The sequence below is a fragment of the Plectropomus leopardus genome, chromosome 6 (genome assembly GCF_008729295.1).
Source record: "Plectropomus leopardus isolate mb chromosome 6, YSFRI_Pleo_2.0, whole genome shotgun sequence".
In the NCBI taxonomy this organism is placed as follows: domain Eukaryota; kingdom Metazoa; phylum Chordata; class Actinopteri; order Perciformes; family Serranidae; genus Plectropomus; species Plectropomus leopardus.
In genome coordinates, this window is record NC_056468.1 from 10,917,198 (window position 1) to 10,929,747 (window position 12,550).

The 12,550-nt window shown below is 38.8% G+C and overlaps 2 protein-coding genes across 2 annotated transcripts; both read left to right on the forward strand.

The window, feature by feature from the left end:
* The first annotated feature begins 3,953 nt into the window (after positions 1-3,953).
* On the forward strand, positions 3,954-5,416 carry LOC121944659 (immediate early response gene 5-like protein). The gene has a single exon (XM_042488525.1). It carries the CDS (start codon positions 4,089-4,091, stop codon positions 4,965-4,967), a length of 879 nt encoding a protein of 292 aa, XP_042344459.1. The 5' UTR covers positions 3,954-4,088; the 3' UTR covers positions 4,968-5,416.
* A 447-nt stretch (positions 5,417-5,863) lies between these two features.
* Positions 5,864-12,408, forward strand: LOC121944088 (carnitine O-acetyltransferase-like). The gene is made up of 14 exons (XM_042487758.1): positions 5,864-6,004; positions 7,672-7,941; positions 8,093-8,211; positions 8,779-8,832; positions 8,945-9,110; positions 9,252-9,426; positions 9,586-9,764; positions 9,852-9,952; positions 10,044-10,163; positions 10,258-10,380; positions 11,227-11,362; positions 11,444-11,506; positions 11,595-11,732; positions 11,837-12,408. Exons 1-14 carry the CDS (start codon positions 5,978-5,980, stop codon positions 12,050-12,052), a joined length of 1,887 nt encoding a protein of 628 aa, XP_042343692.1. The 5' UTR covers positions 5,864-5,977; the 3' UTR covers positions 12,053-12,408.
* Positions 12,409-12,550: the final 142 nt, after the last annotated feature.

The following is a 12,550-nucleotide window of genomic DNA, read 5'->3' on the forward strand; positions in this document are numbered from 1 at the left end:
ATGTCATACAATAACACACTGCACCATAAACCAAGATATCAATCTACTCTCTGCCATTTAAACCATATTCCAGAGAGAGTGCACATGTCTGACTCCAATTTACACCATTATCAGAGCATGATAACCATAATAGTGGCTGTCCTCCTGATTCACGTATTTGGCAGGAAATCAAAGTCATATCCAGGTGTTCGGTATGATGTCAGCCATCTGTGTGTGTACACACAAACAGATGTGGGGCACGGATGACAGATAATCTCTCTACAAAGAGCTTTTACCTCACACATCGGCGTGCGGTGACAATATTTCTATTATCAGAGGCAGGCCTAATGACATCACTGTCAGGCCCAGACAGTACATTCATAATTTACCCTGTGTGTGTGTGTGTGTGTGTGTGCCTATATGTGTATTACACTTATGTACTATATGTGAGAATGTTTAACTTGCATGAGTTTAACGTGTATGAGTAGTATAGTGTAGTACAGCAGGCTACTTTATAGAAGTGAATATTGTTGCATGTCCCTTCTCTTCTCTCTGCTCTATGTTATTTTAAGGTTTTCGCTTCTCAGTGCAGCTGCAGAAGCTATGGCCCTGCTTCATGGAACAGTCGTTCAGAGGATCTGAGGAAAGTGGAAAATGTTGACATTTTCAAGTTTGTGATCCAACCCTACAATTTTTAGTTTGCCTTTACCCTGGGTTTTAGATTCTGCACTGTTCATGCTCTAGTATTGTTCTAGTTTTAACATTGTGTTGGTGACATATTTTGTTTGGTCTTTCTCTGAGGGTATGTATGGCTATCGAAAGCAGTTTGAATTGAATTTACTTGTATAAAAACAGCTCTATGGTGTTCTATTACTCTCCTATATATTTTATCATGTTACTCTTTATTCAACTCTGTTCTTTTACTCTTAACTATATTCTATTCTATTATATTTCATTACTGTCTGGGGTATTGTATTGCATTATTGCCTTTCTATCACTCACTACGGCACTGTATTTTATTGTACTACATTGCTCTCTTGTATGTTCTAATGTATTCTATTACTCATACTATTATTTATCAAATTGATTCCATTCCTTATCTCTCTAGTACTGTATATTCTATTCGTTTCAACAGTGTTAGCTTATTCTTTACTAGATTCTGTTTTAATATGCTCTATGCTATCACTCTTGTACATTGTATTATATTATATCAGATCATTATGCTCTGTTTTACATTCTGTTACTCTATATCAATTTCTGTTTCACTGTAATTACTACTATGTACTACTCTTTCCTACTTTCGTGTTTCTATTCTGTTTTATTCCACTCTGACCTATTCTTTATTCTAATCTATTCTAATCTCTCATATGTTATTATGTATTCTGTTCAGTTACTCTTTACTCTATTATATCATATCACTCTCTTGTATGTTCTAATGTACAATATTCTAGTCTACTGTATTTTGTTACTGTTCTATAGTGTTCTATTACTCTATTTTATTACCCTGATATGTTCTATTGTATTCTATTACTCTCTAGTAGCCTCTGTTCTATTATATTTCTCTCTGCTTCTTTTATTGTACTCTTATATGTCAGATTCTCTTCTTTTCCTGCCTTTTCTGTTCTATTACTCTCTAGTATGTTCTTTTCTATAACTCGATGTTCATTTTTATTGTACTCATATATGTTATCTACTATATTCTGCACTCTTTATTCTACAATATTTTATTTTTTTCTGTTCTGTTACTCCCTGGTATTCTATTCTATTACTTTCTATTCTATCATATTATACCCTAAAGTGTTCTAATCTGTTCCGTTCTATTCTAAAATGTTCTATTATTTTCTATTCTATTGCTCCCTGATGTGTTCCATTCTATTGCTCTCTGTTCTATCATATTATACTTCAGTATGTTCTATTCTGTTCTATTCTATTACTCTCTAGTGTGTTCTATTCTATTCTTTGACTATACGTTCTATGTTCTCCAAAGGTGTAGCAGGATGGACAAATGTAATTTTGTTTTTTTTAAACTTTGTTTTGAAAAATGACTAATAAAACCACCTTCTTCTACCTTCTTTATTATACTCTGCTGTTTTCTATCCCATTCAATTAATATCAAAGATATTATAATATATGTTGTCAACCTTTGTATTGCATTCTACTGTAATTAACTACTCTGTTAACTCTCTATACTATCACTCTCTGTTCTGTTCTATTCTACTCTATAATCTCAGTTCCATTCTGTTCTATTGTCCTTTATTCCATTCTATTCTATTACTCTCTAGTCCAATATATTCTATAACTCTATAACCCATTCCATTCCATTACTCTCTGTTTTATTCTATGATTCTACATCCCATTGTATTCTATTGTTCTCTATTCTATTCTATTCTATTCTATTCTATTCTATTCTATTCCTGTTTGTTCCATTCTATTCTAAAACGTTCTATTTAATTTTATTATATAACTCTCTACTCCATTCTATTCTATTACTCAATATTCCATTCTGTTCTATTACTCTCTATTCTGTTCTATTCTGTTATTCTCCATTCCATTCTATTCTATAACTCTCTTTTCCATTCTTTTCTATAACTTTTTGTTGTATTGTATTCTATCATTTTCATCCTGTTCTATTCTATTACTCTCTATTCCATTCTATGCTATTATTCTTTATTCCATTCTATTACTATCTGTTCCATTCTATTATAATACTGTTCATTCTATCCAGTTCTATAACTCCCTATCCCACTCTGTTATATAACTCTCTACTCTACTGTACTCTATTACTGTTCTCATTATTCTCTATTCCATTATATCCTATTATTCTCCATTACATTCTATTCTATAACTTTCTGTTCTATTGTATGTCATTACTTGCTATCCTATTGTATTCTATTACTCTCTTTTCCATTCTATTGTATTACTCTCTAATCCATTCTATTATATAACTCTCTGTGCCATACTATTCTTTAACTCTTTGTTCCATTTTTTCTTTAACTCTATGTTCCACTGTATTCTATTGCTTTCTATCCCATTATATTCTACTACTCTCTTTTCCATTCTATGTCATTACATTCTATTCCATAACTCTATTCTATTCTATGCTATTACTCTCTATTCCGTTCTATTCTATAACTCTCTATCCCACTCTATTCTGTTTCTGCTTATTGCATTCTGTTCTACAACTCTCTATTCTATTTCATTCTGTTACTCTCTATTCCATTTTATTCTTTTACTATCTACCCCATTCTATTCTAAAACTTTCTATTCCATACTATTCTATCACTCTCTGTTTAATGCTATTCTGTAATACTCTTCCCCAGTCTATTCTATTACTCTCTCTTCCAGTCTATTCTATTATTCTCAATTCCATTCTATTTTATTACCCCTGATCCATTTTATTCTATAACTCTTTTGTATTCTATAACTCTCTATTCCATTCTGTTCTATAAATCTTTATTCCATTTGATGCTATTACTCTCCATTCTATTCTATTGTAACTACTGTTGAAATCTACTCATATCTATTCTGTTACTTCCTGCTATAGGCTATATTCTTTCTTTACTTGTGTGTTTTAATGTATTGTATTCTATTCAGTTACACTTCACCATATTCCATTCTATTGTAATTTATTACTTTCTAATGTATCCTATTCTTTTGTAATTCTGAACTATATGTTCTGTTCTGTTCTGTCCTGTTCTGTTCTGTTCTGTCCTGTTCTGGTCTGGTCTGTTCTGGTCTGTTCTACTCTTTTCTCTTCTGCATGGACAGTAATTGTGATGATTTTTGTCCGCACTGAGATTTAAAAAGCTCAGAACACATTTAGTGAAATGCAGCATGCCCGCTCCTACGTGCATTCTGAATGAGGCTAGTAGTGATATTTGCGTATAACAGAAGCACCGCCTCCCTCCCATTGGACAATGTCTACGTGAGGGCGTGGCAAGGAAAGATGAGAGTTGCAAATCCATGCCCTTACTGGGAAGACATGGAGCGCTATGGACACAGTCTACACGAATCTAGTAGGAATCTCAACTAAAGACATACATATTTCTTCAGTGAGGAAACAAACGATTTGAGAGACTGAGAGCAAAGAACGGGTGGCCCGCCTGAGGATGGAGTGTGCATTTGACGCACAGAATCTGATCTCCATTTCTTTGAGGAAAATCCAAAGCTCCAGGACGCAGAGAGGAGGCATCAAGCTCCACAAGAACTTACTGGTAACGTACGTACTGAGAAACGCCAGGCAGTTTTACATGAGCAAAAACTTGTCGCAAACGCAGAGGATACACCAGTATGAGGATGTTGCTGCAGTCCGCGAAAGGCAAGAATATTTTGAATTGACTGGGAGCTTATCAGAGTTCGCCGATGACTTCTACTGCAACTTTACTGGGGTTGAGTCGGACACTTGGCACTGCGGAGCGCACCAGCCCAACGGCCAGCCTGCAGAGGTGGCGCACCAAGACGCATCTGCCTGCGCAATGGTTTCACCAAGTGACTCTGACCTCATGGTTTCGGAAGCCTGTTGGAGTTGTGCAGACAAATCCTCCTGGGAGTTACCTATCCCAAACGCACAAGCCAACCAAAAGACTGTCCTGGACTTGGACACGCATGTGGTGACTACTGTCACGAATGGATACTTCCACTCAGACTGTTGCGCGCAGTCAAAACAGCCGCAGGGCGCGCAGTGCTACGCTAAAAAGCGAAAGATGGACACAACTTATCATATTGTTGATCCAGAGTTTTATTTGCCAGACTTTGGGCCGGTGCCGTGTAAAAGGATGAGGACTGATGATGATTTACATTCAGACTCGGAGCAGTTGGACAGCACGAACATCTCCAACCTGATCTCAGTGTTGGGTTCAGGTGGACTATCTGAGTTTGTGAGTTGGCAGCACACGGACCTTGAGCAAATATTCGCCACACAAACAATATGTTTAAAACATACACTGTTAACAGGCAGCGGCTGGACCAGAGCAATCGAAGCATTTTGATTTGTATGATTGTTTTTTTCTTTGTATCGTTTTATTTTATTGCTTTCAAATAAACCATGACACGACTGCAATTCTCTATCTCCCTTGTTATTGAAAAATGTTGATGAAATGTGATGATAAACAGCAATCATGTCCATTTTGGATTACTTTTGCACATGAACATTTCTCGTGCCAATTGATGCAATTTCTTCACACAGTTACAATATGTTGTTACTTTCATTTAAACCCTTATTTTCTGGTGATTTGTTTCGGGGTGCTGGAGTCTGTCTTTGGTTTGTGTTTCCTGAAGAAATGAGTTAACGCTGTTTCTCTGGAAAGATGTTGGAAGAGCTCCATCATGTGGCCACTAAAGATCTGTACAGCCTCATGCACCAGATCAAAGCAGAATATCATTCTGTAAATGTGTTATTTATATCAGGGCCTGCTTTTATTAATCAATAAAAATAACATAATTTAAAAACACTGACGTATTGACTTTAAATCACAACTTCAACTCTTGATGAAATATATTACTTTGCACTTGTTAAGTGTGCAGGAAAGTGAGTTTATGGTAGATGTACATATAAGGGGTTTGTTGTGACCTTGTTTTTTTCCCCCCATTGCTATGATTTTACCACCAGTTTTGTGGGATATCATATCTATAGCCTATTTTTTTTACTCTGCCATAACTACAATGAAACGATAATAGCTTATATATGCTTTCTAATGATCACTGGGATCTGTTATTTCTTTAGGCCAAAATAAATGAAATGCATGATTAAACAAGGCAGCTTATTGCTGAAAGATTTTGTGTCACATATTTTTGAGACGGCAGGCACGCATGCACCTAACTCCACTTGGAAAGGCAGGGCTTTTTAGTGGAGAGCTCGCAGTTGTCTTTGCTTGGTGGGTCCGAGGGGGGCGGACAGCCGACGATACACGGCGTGCTTGTCCTTGAGACATGACTGTCCGAGGGTTTCCCATCTATATTCCCGGGACAGTCAACGACTTAAACGCGTCCGTTTGACAAGATGCTGAGTGTTTTGGTGAAGTCCGCGGTGAGTCTGTTGCTTTTGTCAGTCTGCATGTATTTTAAGTGCGTAATAACAAACACAGTAACGTTATGTTTGTTTGGATGGCACCAGAATGAGTGAAGGGGGTGGGGCGCTTTACGGGACAACAACAATATGGCAATATTAGTTTAAAATGTTACTTGTGTTTCACAACTGTAGGTTGCCAAAACGTCCGGTACGCTCTTTGTTTTGAAACGGTGTTCATTTCGACTGTTATTTGGCAGCACCGCTGTGTGACATTTTGCATAACGTTAGCCTAGCTTAGCAGTTAGCATAGCTGTTAGCAAAACCCACAGCGCGTGCTTTCAACATAAGACACCGGAAAAGGCACTATAACAGTAGTTTCATTCGATACGGTGTCCCCTCTAAGTATTAACAGTCTCTTTACAGTCTATTCGTTGTTTGTGCCATGCACTGCTGAAAACAAAATATTATTTTATTTTGAAAGAGTCTACCGGAAGTTCGTTAGTGCCATCCTAGAGGCCTGGCACCACAAATGTAATAAATTAATGTGATCGAGATCCAATTTCTTTTCACACTCTCCGAAGGGTCTGATGAGTTCCTATCCAAATTTATCTATAAATCGTTATTTTAAATCTTTGTTTTTGTAATGTCAGACTTAATACTGGAAACACCCAGTCAGCATGAGGACACTGACACATCTTACTTTTCATGTGTGTTTATTTTAGCTACCATTTCAAAGGTTCAACTGTGTCAACCTTCTATTTATAAACTGGCCGAGGTGAGACCAGCGGGTCCAAACAAATAGTATGACTGCTTCCCTCGGTTGTTTTGGTGTCAGTTTCACAGCTTAAATCACCACACTGTAAAGGATATGACTTTGCAAATAATCAGAAATGCTGTTCACAACATTAAATCTTGCTCTTACTTGCACTATTTGAGGTTTTAATTGCATACACTTATTATTTAACAACATGTTGACACCTGGTTTTGTGAGACGGCAACCATCAATCCAGCCCAATCAATCTCCTGGTTTACATAGTGAGATTATCAGGACACACTTTGACTTTTGTATCATGGCAGTGAATCAGCAGTATTGCAATGTAGTTGGTTAACACAGCTGATGATCATGGGAGAGTTAGAAGACATATGCAACCCATCACCTCTCTGATATAGGAGCAAAAAACAAAGACTTTGTTGTGGTTTTGTCTCTTTTTGTCATTATTTAACATCTTTATGCAATCGTTGTGCATCTTTTTGTGGTTTTGTGTCTCCTCTTATGTCATTTTTTGATTTCTTGTGGGTGTTTTGTGTCTTTTTGGGGTAATTTTGTGCCATGTTTGGTCACTTTGTGTCTCTTTGTGGTTGTTTTCCCCTTCTTGTAGTTTTTTGCCATCATTTTGTGGTCTTTTTGAATATCCCTGCGGTCAATTTTGTGTCTCTTTATGATAATGCTGAGTCCCTTCCTTGAGTTAATGTGAGTGACACATGTGACAGGAGAAGTCCAGAGGGGCCCCAGGCACTTTTGGCCCCGGGGCTTGTACCAGCAGACCTGTTCTATAATCCATCCTTGCTGACAAAAGAGCAGCTCTGAAACTTTATCAGTGATATACGTTATTGTTAATACATAAGCAAAATCCTAATCTCTAATGACAGAGGAGAATTTTGCTGATTAACATTGTGTCTTTCAGCTGCGGCCTGGCATGGTGAAGCCATGTCGCCTGCTCAGACCAGTAACACAGATCCCAGAGAGATCCCTGGTGAATCAGGAAAGTTTACCTAAGCTGCCTGTGCCGCCCTTGAAGCAGACATGTGAGCGTTACCTTGCAGCCCTGGAGCCCATCGTCAGTGAAGAGGAGCTGGAACACACACGGCAGCTGGTGAAAGAGTTCCTCAAGGGTGGCGTTGGGGAAAGGCTGCAGAAAGGCCTGGAGCGAAGGGCACGCAAGACAGAAAACTGGGTAGATATCTGTGTTTTTTTTTAGCTGAATGTTTTTCTGTATTCGTCATCTATATAATTGTAATCCTGCCTTGATGTGTAATCTAGACAAGCAATAGAGGAATATATATAAAAGTAATTATATCCTGCGTTGTGACTACGTCTTTATGCAGCTGTCAGAGTGGTGGATGCAGTCAGCCTATCTGGACTGCCGTATGCCGGTGGCGGTCTACACCAGCCCTGGTGTTGTCCTGCCTCGCATGCACTTCCACGATCGACAAGGACAGATGAGGTGAGAAACCAGGATCCACAGTAACAATAATGTTTATCTTATGAAACAAACAATCCAAAAAGAGTTGCCTGCACTTCTAATGTGTGGCTGAAAATTCATTGGGTTCCCTTAATTTCGGTTAATTACCTTAATTGTCAAACTATCAGCACACTCATAAAGTTGTTTCCTGAAGTGATTTACATTGTTTTGAAGTGCAGTATAAACAAGCTCATATGAAACTGGAGTTTCGTGCCGACCTTGGAGCAGGCTTCTCTCCACACGCAGGCTATTTAAAGCACTTTGGGCGCTCATAGCATTGCTCAGCTGTTTCTGACTACTGTGACCCACGGGATATGCAGTGAGCACGCTGGCCCCAAAGAAAAATACTCCTGTGAAGCCAGTGCTAGACTTTTAGGTGTGCCGGGTACAGTAGGTCAGATGGAATGACATTTGCTTGTAAATGTCTCCATTCAGAGTTAACCGCCGGTCATTTGTGTTGTCTGTGCACCCCTCATGTGAACATTCATAGAAAACAAGCCATCGAATCATCATAAGTTTCTCAATAACACAATGATGTCTTCTGTGCAGGTTTGCTGCTAAACTGATTGCAGGAGTTTTGGAATTTAAAAAAATGATTGACACGTGAGTTTGCCTTGCCAGTTATCATACTGTTATAGCAGAAAGCTCATTATCATTTTGACTTAATGTTGGTTTACGACACTGGAAAAGTATAACGTAAGCTGCTATGTCATAGTGATACCCTGCCAGTGGAGTACCTGAGTGGAAAGCCGCTGTGCATGAACCAGTATTACCAGATCCTATCATCCTGTCGAGTTCCTGGTCCAAAGAGAGATACTGTTGTTAACCACGCCAGCGGGAATAAAACTGTCACTCATATCACCGTGGTCCACAACTTCCAGGTATTCTAGACGGCACTGCTGTTCTTCTCCTTCTCAATATTTTAACAGAAACTGAGTCTGTCATGTCATTATCAACGGTACAACTGCTAAAGAAATACTGGATCTGCGGCTGAATTAACCAGACGTGGCCTTTCTCTCTAGTTCTTTGTGTTGGATGTGTACCACAGCGATGGCACCCCGCTGACAGTCGACCAGATTTACATGCAGTTGGAGAAGATCTGGAACTCCTCTTTGCAGACTAACAAGGAGCCTATTGGCATCCTCACATCACAGCACCGTAACACCTGGGGAAAAGCCTATAACAACCTGATTAAGGGTGAGCACAGCAGAGGCAAAAACTTAAAGAGCCTGAGACAAAACGTTCAGTATCCCTCAATTTATTCTCTATTTAGAATAAATAAAGTAAAGAATCCAGATGAGTGTTTTAAATAAAATGTAATCTTAAAGGCTGTTGTATTCCTGTGTTCCTCCTCAGATAAGATAAATAAGGAGTCAGTGCGTGCCATCCAGAAAAGTATCTTCACGGTTTGTCTGGATGCCCCGATGCCACGTGTGTCAGACGAACTGTATCAGAGCCGTGTTGCTGCCCAGATGCTGCATGGTGGAGGAGCTCGCTGGAACAGCGGCAACCGCTGGTTTGACAAGACAATACAGGTGAATTTGAGACACATTAAATTGGAAATGTTAAACAGTATCATATCAATTGTTGAGAATTTGAACGTGCTTGTCAATTATCCTCAGTTCATTGTCGGTGAAGACGGCACATGTGGTCTTGTGTATGAACACGCACCTGCTGAGGGTCCACCCATTGTGTTTCTCATCGATTTCGTTGTTAAATACATGTAAGCTTCTTCCCCTTATTATATGAGCGTTTTCTCTGGGTTTTTTTTTTAGATGATTTCAGATTGACTATGTAAAATTTTTTCTCAACAGGCAGAGAACTGAATTAGTCCGAACCCCCATGGTTCCCCTGCCCATGCCTCTGAAACTGCGTTTCAACATTACACCGGAGGTCAAGAGAGACATTGAGAAAGCCAAACAAAACATGAACATGTATGTAAAGTGCTGTTATGATTATTATTGTTGTCTCAATATCAGTTTTTAATATTTTAATTGACTCATTTTTTTTTTTGTTTTGTTTTTTCAGAATGGTGCATGACTTAGATGTGAAGGTGCTTATGTTTTCTCATTTTGGAAAAACTGTGCCAAAGCAACATAAGCTGAGTCCGGATGCCTTTGTGCAAATGGCTCTTCAACTGGCCTATTTCCGGTAAGAAATCCCCTTTTCATAGTTGAAAATGATGTTGGACATGGACATTAAAGCTTTTTTGTCATCTCTGCTATAACAGTGTCTATATCCTGACAGTAGTACATGAGACAGATCATCTGTGAAAAAAATCATGTTCCTCTGCCTCCTTGTAGTGTTTCTGATATAATTTGCATAATCAACCATACCTGAACAAAAACAACCAATCAGAGAAGACCTCATGCTTCTTTTGTGAAAGTGAAAGCTAGTTTTTGTCTTTGTTAAGGATGCAAGATAATATTGGTACATCATCAGTATCAGTAGATTTTGGCTTTAAAATGAAAAAATCGAAAAGAGCAAACATGCTGACTTCTGTGATATCACAAACCATTTTTTTAAATTGACAAAGTGAACATGTACAAAACACCAACCTTAAGTTGAAGTATTTTTCTTATTTTGCACAATGACTGAATATTATATTGCATTATATGTCTCCATCTGCTGGTGGGCAATAAGAGCGATAAGAGTATGTATAATATGATGTTAATTCCACAACAGAAGAGACCTGATGATCACTAAAATTAGGTGGGGGAAAAAGTGGATATAACAATGTAGGCTATAGGAAAAATGAGTTGTTCTATATCAGCCATGCTTGACTTATGTTAGTGAGCCCTCCTGGCTCTGATTGTTTTTTCTCACTAAAGCAGAATGAGTTCTTGTCATTGCCATCAGAAGAACATGATTTTTTCACAGTTTATCTGTCTCATGTACTACTGTCTGGATATAGTGACTGTTTTGCAACTGCGACAAAAAGCTATTTGAACCTTTAAGTATATTACATGTATACTGTGTGCTGTTTTTGAATTCCAGGATGTATAATTTTTGCTGCTCTACATATGAGAGTGCATCGTTACGAATGTTCCAATGCGGCCGAACAGATGCAATCCGTGCAACGACTGCAGAGTCGTTTAAGTTTGTCCAAGCAATGCAAGACCCAGCTAAACAGGTACAAGTACTATAGTTTCTCAATAAATGTATAATTCAAGGCGTATAAGCTGTCTGACTGAGCAGTAAATGTTCCCAACAGAACACAGAGAGGCTGGCGCTGCTGCAGAACGCCATTCAGACACATAAGGACAACACGTATGATGTGAGAGCTGGAAATCATCAACATAACTTGTTCGTTTCTTTTAACACCATCTCATTAATCTCAGTTTTACACATTGAAATTTTTTTAGGCAATTCATGGACAAGCCATAGACCGACACCTCCTCGGGCTTAAGATGCTGAGTATTGAAGACCTGACCTCCATGCCTGAAATATTCATGGATACCTCATTTGCTGTGGCGCACCATTACAATCTCTCCACCAGCCAGGTATATTTGTATCTAAGAAAGTCCAGTCTATTATTACTGAGCAAATGATTATGTTGTCATTGTCTTTGTTTGCTTGCCCTCATCTCTCCCGTCCCTATGTCCAGGTTGGCTCGAAGACCGACTGTGTGATGTGCTTTGGTCCGATGGTGCCAGATGGCTACGGAGTGTGTTACAATCCCATGGACGAGCACATCAACATCGCCATCACGGCCTTCAACAGCTGTGACGAGACCAACGCTGCCAAGTTTGCCCAGGCTGTAGAGGATGCTCTGTTGGACATGAGAGCTCTCCTGGAAGACACAGCTACAGCCAAGCAGTGATCCCACACAGGAGCCTGGCGTTGCTGTTTGCGTCCCGCCGGGCTGTATGGGAGCTGGAACTGAACCGGTGCCGGAGTCGCTGGCAGAACGCCACGCCGACATAGACGCACAATGTACTGAGTGTGCTGGTGCAGAGGGGGAAACCCGCTATCGAAGGATTGTGGGAAGTGCAATGTGTGACTGCATATGTGATGAGAGGCAATTCTTTCTTTGATGGAAATTCTATATTTTATTATGTTGTGTTATATATAAACTTTAAATCACAAAATTTGATATTTATTTTTTATTTATAATTTACTAAGTCCTGGTGCAGAATGATACTGTCTTTACTTGACTTAAAGATTTTGAGTGGTTTAGTTGGATTATTATTTATTAGAGTTAAAAATTGTTTGCACTTAGGAATGGAACAAAAACAGGATCCAGCTTAAGCTTCTTCTCAACAGAATAGAACTTAATGGCTGTTACATAAATGTAAGTATTAAAGGTCTAGTGTGTAGA